Source organism: Pan paniscus, chromosome 8 (genome assembly GCF_029289425.2).
Source record: "Pan paniscus chromosome 8, NHGRI_mPanPan1-v2.0_pri, whole genome shotgun sequence".
Lineage (NCBI taxonomy): Eukaryota > Metazoa > Chordata > Mammalia > Primates > Hominidae > Pan > Pan paniscus.
The window spans coordinates 57949131-57968646 of NC_073257.2; the positions used below are offsets into that span (position 1 = coordinate 57949131).

General features: G+C 40.0%; 1 protein-coding gene across 1 annotated transcript in view; it reads right to left on the reverse strand.

Moving 5' to 3' along the window:
* Positions 1 to 15584, reverse strand: part of LOC117974454 (ras suppressor protein 1-like) — a 120343-nt gene extending 104759 nt beyond the window's left edge. Inside the window, exons 1-2 of the mRNA XM_055092260.1 lie at positions 15581 to 15584; positions 15428 to 15480 (exon numbers count right to left, since the gene is read on the reverse strand). Coding sequence (XP_054948235.1) covers positions 15428 to 15480; positions 15581 to 15584 — 57 coding nt within the window. The remainder of the gene's footprint in view (positions 1 to 15427; positions 15481 to 15580) is intronic.
* Positions 15585 to 19516: the final 3932 nt, after the last annotated feature.

A 19516-nucleotide genomic window follows, 5' to 3' on the forward strand; every position in this document is an offset into this window, starting at 1 on the left:
GAGATTAAAAACAACAACAAAAAACAACTTCTGGGAGCCTGGTCTTAAGGGGTCTCCTGTACTTTGCTGAGTTTTACCTCCAAGAGCCCTATCGGTTTCTCAGGGTGAAAAAATTAGATAGGAAAAAAAATCCCTTTGTGCTTCATGGAAGGGGAGAAGAGCAACCACTGCGAAATAAGGCCAAAGTATTCTGCTCTCCTTAACAAAGGAGAAATGATTTTAGCAGAGCCTAGGCTACCTGGGTTTTACCAGAGCCTGACCAATAGGAAGTAATGGAAATACCCAACTCCAGCCCGCTCACACCTTCCTGTCTCACTTGGGGGACATGCAGGGAAGTTGAGAAACAGCTGTGAAGGTCACAGCCAAGGCTCACTAAAGGACAGAGATCTAAGCACAGGATTACAGAGCATTTCCCTTTTCCCGATCCTGTCTCGTCAGAAGGGCTCCTATAAAATAACATGGAATTATGGCAGAACTTCAATGCTCACACAGTATTTAAGGATTCAACAGGGAAACTCTAAGACAAAAGGGGAGGAAAAAACAAGGAAGACAAAAGAGAAAATGTTACCCTCTGACACCCACAGCTACAAAAATGTGAGAACTCACACTAAAAGCCTGTTTACCTCAGTTCATTTTACCCAATGCATCATGTCTGGCTTACAACAAAATTACAAGCTACTCTAAAAAGAAAAAAATACAGGCTGAGGAGAGAAATAAAGCAAAAGAAGTACACTCGGATATAGCAGATATTTTAAAGTTATCTGACTGGGACTTTAAAATTACTATGATTGATATGCTAAGAGCTCTAATAGAAAAGGTAGACAAAATGCAAGAAAAGATGGGTAATGTCAGCAAAGACAAAAGCCCTAAGAGAGAACTGAAATACTAGAGATTACAAACACTGTAACAGAAATAAAGAGAGCCTCTGACTGGCTCATTAGTAGAATGGATACAGCCAAGGAAAGAATCAGTGATCTTGAAGACATGCCAACAGAAACTTCCTGAACTGAAAAGCAAAGAGAAAAAAGAAGAGTGGAAAAGTGAAACAGAATATCTAAGAAAATGGGAAAATTACAAAAGGCATACCAGCACATAAAGGGAATATAACGAGAGAAAGAACAGAAAAAAAATATTTAAATAACTCAGAATATTCCAAAATTAATGGCAGAGACCAAACCACATATCCAAGAAGCTCAGGGAACACAAAAAAGGATAATTACCAAAAAATCTACACCTACACATATGACATTCAAACTGCAGAAAGTCAAAGACAAAGACAAAATATTGAAGGAAGTCAGAGGAAAAAAACAACAACAACAACAACAACAACAAAAAACCTTACCTATAAAGAAACCAGAATAAAAATCACATTGGATTTTTCTTAAGAAACCATGCCAGCAATGGGGTGAAATATAAAGTGCTGAAGGGAAAAACACCCTCCAATCTAGAATCCTGTATTCAATGAAATTATCCATCAAATATAAAGAAATACTTTCTCACCAAAATAAAAATTGAAGAGACATAAAATGTGTTAAAAACAAGCTCGTCACAGAGAATAAAAACGATACAGCAGAAAATAGTGTCTACATAAAGGAAGAGTGTTAAAGAATGAATAAAAGTAATATAAAATGGTGTATTGTTCTTATTCTTTAACAGATAACAGATTGTTCAAAATAGTAACAGCAGCAATGTGTTGGTTGATTATAGTTTACGGATAAGTGAAATGAATGTTAGCAGTTCTATAAAGGACAACAGGAAGGAACTGGAAATGTTTGATTTTAAGGCATCTGCACTGGCTCTGAAGTGGCACAGTGTTATTTAAAAGTGAGTTGACATTCATTGTAAATGTATATTGCAAACTCTAGGGCTATCATTAAGAAGTTTTTATTCCTTGCCTTATCCTCCTTCTAAAAAAAATAAATTTTTGGCTGGGCGCGGTGGTTCACGCCTGTAATCCCAGCACTTTGGGAGGCCAAGATGGGTGGATCACGAGGTCAGGAGATTGAGACCATCCTGGCTAATACGGTGAAACCCCGTCTCTACTAAAAATACAAAAAAAATTAGCCAGGCATCATGGTGGGCGCCTGTAGTCCCAGCTACTCGGGAGGCTGAGGCAGGAGAATGGTGTGAACCTGGGAGGCGGAGCTTGCAGTGAGCTGAGATCGCACCACTGCACTCCAGCCTGGGTGACAGGGCGAGACGCCGTCTCAAAAATATATATAAATAAATAAATACATACATACATTTTTACATGTAAGTTTGCTGAGAGGAGAGAAAATGGAATATGTTTTGAGGATAAAAAATGAAATCATACAACATGCTCAGTTAAAGCCATGGAAAGCAGAAAAAGAGCAGAAGACAAAAAAAAAAAAAAGAACAAGGGCAAGAATAGAAAACACTTATTATGTAGGTATTAATCTAAGCAATATCAATGATCACATTAAATGTTGATAACCAAACATATCAATTAAAAGACTATAAAAGACTATCAGGGAGGATTTGTCTAAAAGAAAAAAAACAGGATCTAACGATATGTTATCTATGAGATATCCACTTTAAATATAAAATATAGAAACAAATTAAAAGTAAAGGGATGGAGAAAGATACATGACACTGAACATTAAGCAAAAGAAAGCTGGAGTAGTCATGTTAATTTCAGACAAAGCTGACTTCAAAGCAAGGAAGATTATCAGAAATAAAAGGGGATATTATATAATGATTAAAAGGTAAACTTTCCAAGAAGACACAGTAATCCTTAATGTGTATGCATCTAACAACAGTGTCAAAATAGTAAGACAAAAGCTTACAGAAATGCAAAGAGAAAGAAACAAACCCACTATTATACTTGGAGACTTCAACACTCCATTCTGTTAGTAACTGACAGATCCAGCAGGCAGAAAATCAGTAAGGACAGAGTTAAAAACACAACACCACCATCAATCAACTGGATATAACTGGCATCTATAGACTACTCCATCCAACACAAAAAAACACATTCTTCTGAAGCTTGCACAGAACATTCATCAACATAGACCACATTCTGGGCCATAAAACACCCCTTAAAGAGAATAGAAATTATATAAGCTCTCAGTCCACACTGGAATTAAACTAGAAATCAAACAGAAAGATAGCTGAAAAATCCCAAAACATCTGGTCATTAACAACATATATCTAAATAACATGTCAAAGAAATCTCAAAAAATTTTTAAAAATATTTTAATTAAATGAATATACTACTTATCAGAATTTGTGAAGTGCAGGGGCTGGGCGCAGTGGCTCAAGCCTGTAATCCTAGCACTTTAGGAGGCCAAGGCAGGCAGATCGCGAGGTCAGGAGATCAAGACCATCCTGGCTAACACAGTGAAACCCCGTCTCTACTAAAAATACAAAAAATTAGCTGGGCATGGTGGCGGGCGCCTGTAGTCCCAGCTACCTGGGAGGCTGAGGCAGGAGAATGGCGTGAACCCGGCAGGCGGAGCTTGCAGTGAGCGGAGATCACGCCACTGGACTCCAGCCTGGGCGACAGAGCGAGACTCCGACTCAAAAAAAAAAGAAGAAAAAATTGTGAAGTGCAGCAAAATCAATGGTAAAGGAAATTTATAGCATTAAATGCATGTATTACAAAACAAGAAAGTTCTATTAGGTTGGTGCAAAAGTAATGGCTAAACGGCAATTACTTCTGCACCAACCTTATAAAATCAATAATCCAAACTTCTACCCTAGGAAACAAGAAAAATGAGAATGAATTGAACTACAAGTAAACAGAAAAAAAATTAATAAATATTAGGGCAGAAATCAATGATACTTAAAAGGGGAAATCAATAGAGAAAATGTCTGAGTCCAAAATCTGGTTTTTGGAAAAGATCAGTAAAACCGGTAATCCTCTAGGGAGGCTAGCCAAAAAAAAAAAAAAAAGAACTAATTACTAACAACAGAGATGAAAGAAGGGCCATTACTACTGATTTCATGGATGTTAAAGGGATAATAAAGTAACATTATGAACAACCCTATGTCCAAAAATGTTATAACTTAGATAAAATGGACCAACTGCTGGAAAGGCATAATCTACCAAAACTCACACAGGGAGAAATAGATCCTTTTAGTAGGCCTACATCTATTAAATAAATTGAATCAGAAATATTAATAACCTTCTAAAATACAAAGCACCATGCCCAGATAGGTTTACTCATGAATTCTATCAAACATTTAAGGAAGAAACTATACCAATTCTCTACAATGCCTTTCAGAAAACAGAAGCAGAGAGAACAATTCCTAACTCATTCTATGAGGTCAGCATTAAGTCAAAGACATTACAAAAAGGAGAAACTAAAGAGGAACATCTCTCATGAACATAGATACAAAAATTCTCAACAAAGCATTTGAAATTAATTCAAAAATGTATTAAGAGTATACACAATGACCAAATGGAGCTTACTCCAGGTATGCAAAGGTGGTTCAAATTCAAAAATAAAAGCAATCCATCACTTCAAACAGGCGAAAGAAGAAAATCCATATGATTATATCTATAGATGCAGAAAAAGCACTGGACAAAATCCAACACCCATAAAAACTCTTAGCCAACTAGGAATAGAGGAAAATTTTCTCAACTTAATAAAAAAAATCTACAAAAAACCTACAATTAATATGATACTTAATGGTAAGGAACTAGTTTCTTTCCTACTATGGTTGGGAACAAAGCAAGGATGTCACCTGTCACAACTTTTAGCCAAAATCATATTGGAAGTCTTAGTTAATGCAGTAAGAAAAAGCAGAAAAATGTACGCAGATAGGGAAGGATGAATTAAAACTGTCTTTATCCACAGATAATATGATGTCTACATAGAAAATCCCAAATCATCAACAAAAAAGAACTGAAACTAATAAACAACTACAGCAAGGTTGCAGGATACAAGGTTATATACAAAGACAACTGCTTTTCTATATAATTAGAATTTTAAATTAAAAACATATCATTTACATTAACACCAAACAAATGAAATAGTAAGATATATAGCTAAAAAAATATGTACAAGATCTATATGAGAAAAGTTTCAAAACTAGTATGAAACAAATCAAAGACCTAAATAAACTGTGAGATATCCCATGTTCATGAATAGGAAGACCCAACATTGTTACAATGTCAGTTCTTCCCAAGTTGATCTACATATCAATTCCAGTCAAAATACCAGAAAGTTTATGGATATCAACAAACTGATCCTAAAATTTACATGGAAAGGCAGAACAGCCAATGCAATATTGAAGAAAATACAATTGCAGCATTGACACTGCCCAACTTCAAAACTTAAGAGTATGGTATTGGTGAAACAATAGACAAATAGATCACTGGAATAAAATAGCCCAGAAATAGACCACTCTAATACAATCAACTAATCTTTAGCAGAAGTGCAAAGGCAATTCAGTGGGAAAAGGAGTCTTTTCAACAAATGATGCTGAAACAGATGGACATCAACACACACAAAAATCAATCTAGACAAAGACCTAACACCTTTCACAAAAATAAACTCAAATCACAGACCTATTATATAAAACACAAAGCTATCAAAATTTCTAGATATAACAAAGGAGAAAATCTAGTTGACCTGAGATTTGGCAATGACTTCTTAGATACAATACCAAAGGCACAACTTATGAAGGAAAAACTTGATAAGTGAGACTTCATTATATTTAAAAATTTCTGCTCTGTGAAAGATATCATTAGGGAAAAGAAAGACCAACTCAAACAAGGAGAAAATATTCGCAACACACATATCTGATAAAGAACTGGTATCCAAAATATGTAAAGACGACTTAAAACTCAACAACAAAGAACCCAATTAAAAAGTACATAAAAGATCTGAATGGACATCTCACCAGAGAAGATATACATACGGCAAATAAGCATATGAAAAGATGCTCAGCATCATATAGTCACTAGGGAATTGCAAATGGAAACAATGAGATACTACTGCATACCCACTAGAATGGCTAAAATCCAAAACACCACCACCACCAAATGCTGGTGAGGATGTGGAGCAACAGAAAATCTCATTCTTTATTGGTAGAATGCAAAATAGTACAGCCACTTGAGATGACAGTTTGATAGTTTCTTCCAAAGCTAAACATAGTCTTATCACATGATCCAGTAATCACATTCCTAGGTATTCACCCAAAATCTGCACAAGAATGTTTACAACAGCTTTATTCATAATCGTCCAAATTTAAAAGCTGCCAAAATGTCATCCAACAGGTGAATGGATAAGCACAGTGTGGTACATCCAGACAATTATTATTCACTGCTAAAAAGAAATGAGTTATCAAACCACAAAAGGCATGGAGGAATCTTAAATGCATATTGCTAAGCAAAAGTAGCCAATCTGTAAAGACCTTATACTGTATGATTCCAACTATATGACATTCTGGAAAGGGTAAAATTATAGAGACAAAGGCAAACTAATATTTCAGTGGTTGTCTGAGATTTAGGAGGTAGATAATGAGGGAGAGGGGATGAACAGGTAGAGCTGAGAGGATTTTTAGGGCAGTGAAACTGTTCCATATGATACTGTAATGGTGAATACATGATGTTAATTTGTCAAAACCCATAAAACTATACTATATAGAGTGAATCTTGATGTTAGCTATAAACTTTAGTTAATAATAATGCATCAACAGCCAGGCCAACATGGTGAAACCCCGTCTCTACTAAAAATCAAAAAAAAATGAGCTGGGCGTGATAGCGCATACCTGTAATCCCAACTACTTGGGAGGCTGAGGCAGGAGAATCACTTGAACCTGGGAGGCAGAAGTTGTAGTGAGCCGAGATCGCACCATTGCACTCCAGCCTGGGTGACAGAGCAAGACGCTGTTTCAAAAATAAAAATAAAAACAATAATGCATCAATATTGGTTTAGCAATCATAGCAAATGTAACACACCAATGCAAGATGTTAATATGGAAAACTAGGAAGGGGAGATGGAGGAGAGATGTGAATCTGTACTTCCTGCTCCAGTTCTCTGTAAATCAAAAAGTGCTCTTAAAAAAAAAAAAAGCCTATTTTTTTTCAAAGAGGGAGAATGAAGATAGCATATGCATAAAACAATTGTTTTTAACAATACTGACATTAGTAAAATTAGTATTGTTAATTGTGTGTTGGGTACCAAACACGTGATTGTGAGATGTTCTAATTCTATCATCACCAAAATCTGTGAGAGGCAGGGTTCTGAGAGGAAGGGAGAAGGCCCAGATGAGGCATAGAAGGAGTTAAATAAAAGCTTTGCAGTCTGTTATGTATTTCCATTGGAACTACCAGTATAAGCTCACGATGCTGGCAGTCTCATGACTTAAAGGGAGAGTGATTGGGAAGAGCAGGAGCTCCCAACCTACTAACATGTCTTGCTTTGAAAATCTGTCAACTTGTACTGTCATATATGCACTTATCTATGTGAATACTTCAGTAAAGCTTTTTGGAGTAGGATTTTTTAAAAACTATGTGTAAGTATTTTCAGAAGATGAAGGTTCCTGTTTCCCTGGTTCAAATGGTATCAAGATAGGTAGGTTGCATCCCTGAATGCATTCCTAAATTGATACAGAATCATTAGCCCAGACAGGGCAGCTACCATAGCTTCTAGAACATGACCAGATGGCCATAGGCACTCAGCGTGCTCGCTGAATTAGCTGTTCATCTTCTTCTCTTCCACGGGGTATGTGTATATGACTGTCAGAAATGAGTAAGGCGAAACAGGATAAGCTAAGAACACTGCTTCTGAAGTCTGCTGGCGTGGGTTCAAATCTGGGCTCTACCACTTATTTTCTGGGTGACTTTGAGCAAGTTAATGAAGCTCTCTAAATCTGTTTCCTTACCTATTAGATAATAACAATTAAACTGTGAGGTTTGAAAGATTAATCCATATAGAGGGCTTAGCACAATGCCTGGGACATAGTAAATGTGTGTGTGTATTAATACACCCCATGCATATATGGCATGGTATTTCGATCATATTATCTATTATTTTCATCCTCCTAACAAAGGGTATACAACTTTATAGAATACAAATATATAATAAATCATATAGGTATCTTTGACACGGCCTAAAGACTTAAGCACTTACAGCTGTTTTATTATTTGTTCATTTATTTTGAAACAGAGTCTCACTCTTGTCACCCAGGTTGGAGTGAAATGGCGTGATCTTAGCTCACTGTAGCCTCCATCTCTCGGGTTCAAGTGATTCTCCTGTCTCAGCCTCCCAAGCAGCTCGGATTACAGGCATGGGCCATCATGCACAGCTAATTCTCATATTATTAGTAGAGACGGGGTTTCACCATGTTGGTCAGGGTGGTCTCAAACTCCTGACCTCAGGTGATCCACCCACCTTGGCCTCCCAAAGGGCTGGGATTGCAGGTGTGAGCCACTGCACCCGGCCTCACTTACAGCTGTTAAGAAAACCAAGTTACATAGACTACCATTCAAATATTGAGATTGCAAACCATATTACCATTCTCTGGTCTGCACTATGTCCTGAAAAACCATGAGGCCAAACCCCCGTAGCAAGTAATTGCCCATTCTGATGTGTGCCTTTCATTTGACCTCACCCTTAAAATTATAAGCTACACAGAGTCCAAAGGAATAATTAATGTATATGCAGAGAAATAGATGAAATAAAAAGGATATTTATGAGGTATGGGTACTATAACTAAAACTACCATTTAATGTAATTCGCGTTTATTCTGTTTGATACATGAACCAATATTTCCCCAACACAATCTTTTCCAGCACCATACTTGGTACTGTTTTAAGCTAATGTTCTAAGTTTGAAGACAGAAGAAAATGAATTAATATATGGTATAAAAAGATCTCACATCTGTTCATTCCATTCTGTTGAGATTAATAGTTTTTTAGGAAACCATGAAGAAAGTGGGGAGGGTTCTGCTAATATTGATCAGATGGAGATTAAGTTGCTTCTTATGTTTTCTTCAATAGTTGAAGCTCTGCAACCATCCTGTAAATCCAAGTTTCCAAGCTGGCAGGGTTTTCAATTATTATCCATACCAACTGTAGCACTGGTTATAATGGCAAAGCAGTGGGTGTTATGGTTTCTTATGGTGAAAATATAACTACTTCACATCTAATAAACACCTTATCGTCATCTTAACACAGCAAATAATACTTTGTCACTAGATAATCTTAAAATTCAATATAAGGCTGGGCGCAGTGGTTCATGCCTGTAATCCCAGCACTTCAGGAGGCCAAGGCGGGCAGATCACTTGAGGTCAGGAGTTCAAGACCAGCCTGGCCAACATGGGAAAACCTCGTCTCTACTAAAAATACAAAAATTAGCCGGGCATGGTGGTGGGCACCTGTAATCCCAACTACTTGGGAGGCCGAGGCAGGAGAATCACTTGAACCCGGGAGGCAGAGGTTGCAGTGAGCCAAGATCGCACCACTGTACTCCAGCCTGGGCAACAGAGACTGTCTCAAAAAATAAAAATTTGAAAAAATAGAAATAATAAAATTCAATATAAACTGCCAGGCTCTGCTTACATAATGCCTATCATAAAAAATACATTCAATAAATTGTTATTGCAGGACATGGAGTATTTTAATTATTACTGGAAAAATTACCAGTTTCCAAAGCACGTCTTTCATTCTCAACAGAAACTTGGCCACAAGCACATCCCAACAAAAATCCTGCTGCTGTTCCCCCAGCCACCCCCTGGGCTATCTACAGTTCTGAGCTCACCAGTGTGTGGCCATAGCTGTTCCTCTTGACCCCAGCACACTGGGCCCAGCCACCCAACTTCTCCTGGGAATTCTGAATCAGATGAAGAATGAGGCAGTGGGTGTGCTGGTATGATGAGACCATGAGACAGGTGGGCAAAGACCACTGAGAAGTACCATCACTAAGATTTCCTAGAAATAAAGAGATATTGTTTTGCATTGGTTATATCATCACAGATAAAACGGTTTTTAAAATAGTTATGCACCGCTTAATTATGTTTCACTCAACGATGGACCCCCTGGGAGGCCACGGCAGGCAGATCGCTTGAGTCCAGGAGTTCAAGACCAGCCTGGGAGACACAGCGAAACCAAGTCTCTACAAAAATTATCCGGGAGTGGTGGCATGTGCCTGTAGTCTCAACTTGGGAGGCTGAGGTGGGAGGATCACTTGAGCCTAAGAAGCCGAGGCTACAGTGAGGCAAGATTATGCCACTATAGTCCAGCCTGGGCAACAGAGTGAGACCTTGTCTCAAACAAACAAACAATAGACCACAAATATGACAGTGGTCCCATGAGAGTACAATAATGTACTGTATTTTTGCTGTAAAGACACAAATACCACTGTGTTACAATTCCCTGTGATATTCAGTAGTCACATGCTGTGCAGATTTGTAGCCTAAAAGCAAAAGCCTTAGTCACAAGCATACCATCTAGCCTAGAGGTGTAGTAGGCTACACCATCTAGGTGTGTGTAGGGACACTATATGATGATCGCACAATGACAAAATCATATTAAGCATTTCTCATAACATATCCCCATCATTAGGTGATGCATGGCTGTACTAATAGCGAGTATTATTAAGACCAATAGGTACCAGGTGGTATGCTAGGCCCTTATAGATATTAACTCACAACGACCCTATGAGGTGCTCTTATTATTCCCAATTTATAGATGAGGCACCTGATGCACAGAGAGGTTAAGCAACTTGCCCAAGGTTACACAGCTAGTAACAAACAAAAAACATGCTTACAAAAAAGCCACCATGGCCACTGGGGCCGGAATGTCAGAGGACTGAAAAACAGTCAAATGTCATTACTGGCTCAGTTATACCAAAGAGGCTACAACTTTTGTTTCAGTGAAACATTTCCAGTTTTAACCCTATCCTACAATCAAAAATAGAAGTTGTCAGTTCCATCTTGTTCCTGATAGCTGGAAACTACTTCACTCTGGAAACTGGGAAGAAGCCTGCAGGAAGGAGACAGAGTACATGCTCTTTCTCCAGAGCTATGCTTTCTTCATTAACTAACCTGAATCTCTTTACTAAAAGCAGTAACATTCTTTCTTCAATAAATTTTTCCCAAGCACTACGCCAAGTAGAGAGACACTTCAGTTAGGTTGGATGGGATGGTGGGTCAGAACTGAGTATACTCAAGGGGCTTCCTGGAAGAGGTGACATGAAATGGAGTCATGTGAATAAATAAGTCCTTCCTTCTTTCAACAAGCACTAACTGACAAGGGGACAAGGGCTAGCTGGAGACAGAAAAAGGAAAAGAGCTTCTCAGGCCAAGATGTGGCATGTTTAAAAACACAAAGGTGAGCACATACACACAACTTAGAGGATTGAAAACATAAACGATTTTAAGGCCAGGCACGGTGGCTCACACCTGTAGTCCCAGCACTTTGGGAGGCCAAGATGGGTGGATCACTTGAGGTCAGGAGTTCGAGACCAGCCTGGCCAACACGTTGAAACCTCGTCTCTACTAAAAATACAAAAATTAGCTAGCTGTGGTGGTGCACACTTGTAATCCCAGCTACTTAGGAGGCTGAGGCAGGAGAATAGCTTGAACCCAAGAGGTGGATGGAGGCTGCAGTGAGCCAAGATCATGCCACTGCACTCCAGCCTGGGCAACAGAGTGAGATTCTGTCTCAAAAAACTAAATAAATAAAAAATAAATGATTTTAATAAAGATTATAGCTAAAATTACAGGTTCTCCCCAGCTCTTTTATCTTTCCCCCAAAGAAGGTCTACATGGATGGCATGTGTTCCAGGCTTAACAAGATTTTGAGACAGCTCTTCCAGATAACCCATGATCATATTTGTTTATTATTTTGCCTGGTCCTTTAGAAAGACCACTTCCTTGAAAGCAGGTTGTTTTCCAAGATTTATCTGAAAAGTGTCAGTCTAACCTGGAAAAAAAATAATAAAGGCTTGACCACCCAGAGAGGGCAATAAACTTGAAGAGATTTAAAAATTAGTAAACAAACAAGAGAAATGAAAGAAAGTTCCTCTGGCTGCAGCTGGGATTCTGTCTCTATGGAAATGGAAGCTGATTACAGGGCCCTTCAAAAATCAGCTTCATCAACCAGCTGAAGACAGTTGCTGCTTGGGAAAGAGTTTCTGCAGTGAAATCTCTTTAATACACAAAATCAGCAGCATTACAATTATGCCTGGAAGCTTTTTTTTTTTTTTTTTTAAAGAGACAAGGTCTTGTCCTGTTGCCTAGTAACAGGATCATAGCTCACTACAAACTCAAACTCCTGGGCTCAAGCAATCCTCCCACTGTAGCCTCCCTAACAGCTAGGACTGCAGACTTGCACACCACCCTCAGCTTGTTTTTTTAAATTTTTGTAGACATGGGGTCTCACTCTATTGCCCACACTGATCTTCTTGGAAGCTTTGAGAATGTGTGTGCAAATTACATGTCATGTTAAAACAAAAAGAAGGAAAAGAAATCAATCAGGACAAATTTTAAATAAATAGCTATCTATATAAATTAGAACCCTAGGCAAAAGTACCAAACACTACAGGTTCTAATAAGCCACACAAAAAATCCCAACACTGTTACAAATGCCTTACCCAGTCTAGTTAATGAAGCGAAATTCGTAGTTCAGGCCATTGACTATGTTGGAACTGGGTATGTCTGAGGCATTTGGGCCTGTAGCTGGATATTCACATTAATAGTTAACATTTAATGTACATTATTGCATCTAACACTAACTAGTTAATAACTAACATTTAATGTGCATTATTGCCTTTAAAGTGAACCATTAAACCAGTCTTACGAAGTGGTTACTTAGGTTACCATTGGTTAAGGAACTTGAGGATCAGGGAGGTTAAGTAGCTTCTCTAAGGTTACATAGTACTAAGTAGCAGAATTTGAACCCACATCTATCCAAATCCAAGTTCCCCTCATATGCTCCCTGTACTCCTCTGCCTCTTACGGTAGGAACTGAGCATTTCTAGAATCTGGCTGGACTATAAGAAAACTGTAAAACCTGTCTAATATCTGTCTCCAGCCTAAGAAGTTTTCCCCATCAGAAAGCTCTTGGTACCTAAACTCCTCAAAACAGCTTTCAAAGGTAATTTGCTGTCTCTAAGGAAGTGCTGCGTTAGAAGATACAACTCTCCCAAGAAGAAAGATAGGCATCTCATACGCTTAGTAGTACAATACCTTACTGTTATCTTCAAAGCTTAATTCTTACCTTTTGATAAATTAAAATAATGAAGGGAAAGCTTGAGATGCAAGAACTATTCTCTGTACATGCCAGTTAATTGTTCCCTGTGTTTAATCTGGATACTAATATATAAAACTTCCTGGTAACAGCTAAAATGTTATCAGTAAAGAAATATGGAGGAAGGTGTGGTGGCTCAAGTCTGTAATGCCAGCACGTTGGAAGGCCAAGATGGGAGGACTCCTTGAGCCCAGGAGTTTGAGGCCAGCCTGGGCAGCATAGCAAGACCCCATCTCTACAAAAAAATAAAACCATTAGCCAGGCGTGGTGGTGTGTACCTACAGTCCCAGCTACTCAGGAGGCTGAGGTGGGAGGATCACTTGAGCCTGGGAGGTTGAGGCCACAGTGAGCTGTGAATGCACCATTGCATTCCAGCTTGGGTGACAGAGCGAGACCCTGTTTTCAGGAAAAAAAAAATTACACTTATAATTAATGTAGCCAAGTGAAATATTTTAATACTTGTATATATTAAGCACTGTGTCACTGTGTGTGCACTGCTGAGAACTGAGCCCTAGTTGAGGCTCGGAAGAGCATCCTGGAACCCCGTAGGCTCCGAAGAGTCCCGAGGTCAGGGAGTTTGCAGAGAGCAGCCTTGGGTCAATGCTACAGAAGCCAGAGGAAGTGGACTCTTGGCATCTCCAAATTCACTTCCACCCAACTTCCCAAAAAGCACTATTATTCTTCATTAGCTTCTTCTTTAGGAAAATTTAAGAATGATCTTGCTTTTCAGTACCCAATATTATACCGGAAATATACTTCAGGAAGCAAGTGGCTATCTTTTCTTCCCTAATAAAAGCAAAGGCTTCAAAGAGATAATAGAGCTCAACCGAAATAGCTAAGCCAATCTCCCCATTTATAAATATCACATAAAGTCTCCTCTTCAAAAGCTGAAGGGTATAAAGCTCCTCTGCTGAAAGCAGCCTCTCTTCTACCCAGTGAGAACGAGTGCTGGAGGGAGGAAAGCCATGGGGGCCAAGGGTCCCGCTATGCCAGGCATCATCTTCCCTATCCCCTTCTCTTTCTCCTCTGTATCAACAGTGCTCCCAATAATGACCACGATCATGGCAGAGCTGGGCAGGGGCAGCAAGGGACACACCTAGATCTTCAGTTCCAGAGGCATCTGTTCTGTTGCTGACAGCGAGGACCCTTACGGAATGCAAGAGACCAACACACACCAAGGCTGAGAGGCTAACTAGTACACAACCTAAGTTTAATGGCACGTATTTTCATAAAGGCTATGAAACGCAAATCAACTACATTTCCTCCCTTTTCCTTCTGCCAAGGCGTATTAATGGCATCAACTCCAATCTCTGTCCCAGGCAGGTTTTCAAACCGGGAAAAGCATGGCTTCACAGTAAACCTGACTCTGCCATTCTTTCCATGCCTAAATGGCTTTCCATCACCTTTCAGGGTCTCCTGAACATCTCCCTTCTTCTCTCGTCACATCCTGGACGTGATCTCACACACTCATGGGCCTAATCCATCATTCTTTCATTTTTTTTCATTCCTCAAACTATTTTTGAGCATCTACGGTGCTCCAGGCACTATTATTTAAAAAAAAAAAATGCAAGCATGAACATTGCACTGCTTTTGTCTTCCCAATGTCCCAGTGGAGAAGGGAGACTTCTAGATTAAAAAAAAAAAATCATTACAATCCTACGTGACAGAAGTCACAAAGCAAGGCACACGTCCAACTTCACAGGGCAGGGAGTGGCTATGTTAGCTTGGTGCAGACAGAGAAGATTTTACACAGGTGGTGATGTCTAAGCTGACTCTTAGAAGTAAAACGATTTCAGGTGAAAAAGACTGAGGGTGAGAGAAAACAGAATTCGTAAAAGCACCAAGATCTGAACAAGTAGGCTCTGGTCCAGAAAGGACAATAAATTCAGAATGGCTGAAATGCCAACTGGGACAATAAATTCAGAATGGCTGAAATGCCAACTGCATGGAAGGGTAAGGTAGTGTTCAGATTCGGAAAGGCCTTGTGCATCACGCCTAGAAACCTGGAGCATTACAGTCGGTAACGGACAACCTGGAAAAGTGTGGACAGGGTTTAAACCAAAGCCACGTCAGCCTGAAGGGCGTCCGGGTGCAGGGAGGGGATGGGGCAGGGCAGGGGAGTGGGAAGGGTCCAGCCCCGGTCCGGCCACGCAGAGAGAAGCAACCCCAAGTGCGACGCCGCACACACTCACCGCAGAGGGCAGCCCCTAAGAGGGTGGGCGTGCAACCACAGGCTTCGGCAGGACGCACTCCGGCTGCGACAGATGCCCTCGTTCCCTGCTACACCTGCACTAAATAACTAACACGCCCTGTCTCGGCACACCGCGCAGCTGCCAGCTCCACGCCCGAACCTACCCATATTAAGAGAACAGCTCGCTAGGCGTGGCTCCAGGGCCAGGTTCCGCCCTTAAAAGAATATGGAAGAGGCTGGCCAATCACATACGTTATTCGGCTTCGAGACCCCGCGCCACGCTGAGGTTAATTTATCGCCGTGGCGAACACTCCGCGGTTTGGAACTCTGATTGGGCCGAGCTTGGCGCGTGCGCGCGACGTTTGGCGCGTGTTCAGTTGATGGGTCGAAACCCAGAGGGCTGTGGCGGAAAAGCGGGGAAGTTTATGGCGCGACTGCGCAAGGGAGGGTAATGGCTGAGGGTGGGTGTTGCGAAAGCTGGAAGTAAATTGCCTCCGAATGTTCCGCTTCTGTAACTGCGGCTCCACTCGCCAGAAGTTGCTACCCTGAGTCCCACAATGTGCCTCTGAAGGACCTTGTGGGGCACGCAGCCTCTCGCCCTATTAAGAGCTTCTCCAGGCAGGAATTCTGGCGTGGTCTACGTTTCTCCAGCGCCCCGCTGGAAATCTTTTTTGACAGGTTTCTAAGGCTGGCTTTTACCCCTGACCCTTTTGCCCTTAAGCAACAAGAACCACCCTCAGGTCTGGAAGCTACAAGTAAAACCCTATCATTTAAAGGTCATTTGAAAACACCACTAAAGCGATGTCTTTCCCGACTTTGACTTTTACATCTGTGAAACATAACATTCTGGCTCCCAGGAACCTCCCGCTTTCTCTTCCAAAAGCAACCAAATTTTAAATTCTAGCAAAACTGCTGCCCTCTGCCTCCCTCTTTCCTGACCCAGTCTGTTACCCAGCAATATCCTGTGCTTCTCTCACCAAAAACCCTGTCCTGAGAGACAATTTCATACTATGGAATAAAGATTGGCACCAGGCACTTTTCTCCTATTGTCACCTAAATTGATGATAGACGGATACCACACATATGCATTTATATATTGTAGATTGTAGCGGGGATCAAAGCTTTAATGAGATGTAAAATAATGTAATTCTAGCCCTGAACCAATTGGATTAAAAAAGGATCTGCACTCTTAAATTCGAAAGCAGAAACTTATTGCTTAAAAAACATTCCAGATGAAAGGGTAATTCCTGCATTAGTCTTCTTTGATCTGGAACCGTTCCTTGGCTTTTATATTTATTGAAATGACGTTATTTAAGAGTACAGACCAGGTATTGTGTGGAATATCCTTTAAAGTGAGTTTGTCTGATGTTCCCTTTCAGGTTATGAATTTTTGGAGAAACACCACTAAGTGATGTGTCTTTTCCAGTGCATGTTATCAAGGTAGAGATAACATCGGTTTCTCCCAGTATTGATGATGTTCACTTGGTTAAGGTGGTGTCTGCGAGGTTTCTTCACCATAAAGTTACTATTTTTTCTTTATGATTAAAAATAATGCTGGGGGGAGGTGCTATTGGATTACGTCCCTTTTCTCATCTAATTTTTACCTAGTAGTTTTAGCATCCACTGATGATTTTCTAACTTCATAATTTCATCTGTATGTATTAGTTGGTAATCTCCTAATACATTTATTTCTTGAATCACTAACTCTTCTAAAGCAAAAGAACTTTCTTGAAAAAATTAGAATCGTTCTTGTTCCATCAATTTCTAATAGTGAATCTTGACTGTGTAGGCTGAAGACAGTAGTACCTGTATTAGTCGGCTAGTGCTGTCGTTACAATATACCACAGACTGGATGGCTTAAACGACAGAAATTTCTCACAGTTCTGGAAGTTCAAGATCAAGGTGCCAGCAGATTTGATTTATCCTGTGGACTCTCCCCTTGGCTTGTGGATGACTGTCTTCTCTTGGTGTCCTTCCAGGGTATTTTTCTCTGTGCAATCATACCCTTGGTGTCTCTTCCTGTTATAAGGACACCAGTCCTATTGGACAGCCCCACTCTTGTTTCTCTATAATAACACCCTGTTTTTGTTTCATAAATGTACTCTCTTCTCAAGTATCACTGAGGATAATAGTTTTTAAACCTCTCTTCTGTTCACTAAATTATGTTTCTTCAAGGCTCCATTCTTATGTGTGTTTATCTAGTCTTTCCCCTAGAAAAGAAAAATTCTTCCCCTCTCTGGTGGTTTATTCTTTGTTGTCCTTTTGAGTTCAAGTGTGAAGATCTGAAATGGTTTTTCTAGATAGCTGGAGTGGTTTCTTTCCTCTCGTTTGTGTGTATTGTTTTCCTCCTAGATCCTTGGGCTGATTGTTGAATTTCTTTAGAGGCAAGAACCCAGTGTTATGCCTGCAGGTCATCACCAGGCTACCTTTGCTGGTGGAGGGAAATGATGGATTGTCAGTGCCAGTTAAGGCAACTCCATGACTTTGGTTTTAGCTCCTCACACTGCATCTTCCAGCCCCACATCCAGATAACACCTGGAACAGAGAGTCCCAAACCTCCTGCATTTCTCTCTCAAAGTTATTTTGGGCTGCATGCCTCCATTCACTCCTGTTTCACAGGAATTCGTTTTCACTCCTGTTTGAGATAGTAAAAACCAAACTGTTTTTGCTACTCTTACACGCTCAACACTTCTGACACCAGAGATTCCCCCACACATGAAACAGTTCTCCAGCAGACACCAGCTAAGTGTCCTACAGTTTAACTTAATTCTGATACTACCTCAACTTACAGTCAAATCCCACAAGTTAAGGGTGCATTTCCACAAGACTGTCCCCTACTTTAGGTTGACTGTCACCTATACTTCTGACCACCTATAAATCAGTATTCCCACACCCCCTTCTCAGGTTTGATTAATTTGCTAGGGTGATGGTTAGCCTGTCCAGGGTCCTGATTGCTAGCAGTGAGACTTCATGGTGACACAACGTGGAATCAGGAAACATCCCTTGGCCACTAGATCTGGGAAGTTGACTCAATGTGTGTTTCACCAGATAACAATATTAAGGTTTTTGCCTTGGGACTGGCTCAGGAAATCAAGCAAGATGGACCTGGGAAGTGTGCTTTGTGAAGTTGGGAGAAATCAGCTGATAGTCTTGTATGGCTATCTGTTCTCTGCTTTATCCTCAGTGCACTTAGTATATGTCACATAGCTGATGCTCAATAAACATTTGGAAATGAGTGAATTAAATGTAAAGCAAAACCAGAGGATATATGATGGGTCTTACTAATGAGAGTAGAGTCGACTCTTTTCTCCTTCTTCCAGCTGAATTACTCAAAAACTGAATTGCTCAATAACTACTTCCCTTTGCTGTACATGAAAATGTCAGGCTTCCAAGCCTGTCAATCCCCTAACCCACTAAAAAATCACTGTTTATTTCCTAGATGGTTAGCCTGGAAGATTTTGTAAAGCTTCATTTTGTCTCTTTTTTCTGTATTTTTAATTTTAAAATTACATAATAATATTGATTTTGCTTTCCTTAATTTCATGTACACCCCTCCCAGATATTCCAATATGCCTCCTAGAAAAGCATGCCCTTCTGAGTGGAAATGATACCATTACTCTAATGATGCAATCCATGATCCAAGCATCATTTTTTCGACAGCTACATCATGTTAATCTTGCTTTCAGAAAAGTACTATGTCATTTCATGTTATTGTTAAACTTTCCCTGTATTCTGTACCTTTGCAATTCATTTTTTAGATAAAAGAGGAAGATTTTATATCTATCACATTTCATCTGTTACTATTGGCCCATTTTTCTAGCTTATCAAGACCCTTTGGATTTGATGGTGTTACTCATTGCATTCGCTGTCCTTTCCAATAGAAATGTCATCCATAAAGTTGATATATCTATCCATAATACAAAAAGGGAGCAGGAATTTTTTTTGTTGTTTGTTTTCTTGAGATGGAGTCTCACTCTGTCGCCCAGGCTGGAGTGCAGTGGCGTGGTGTTCGCTCACTGAAACCTCCACCTCCCTGAGTTCAAGCGATTCTCCTGCCTCAGCCTCCCAAGTAGCTGAATTTTTAAGGTGAGAGTATTTTC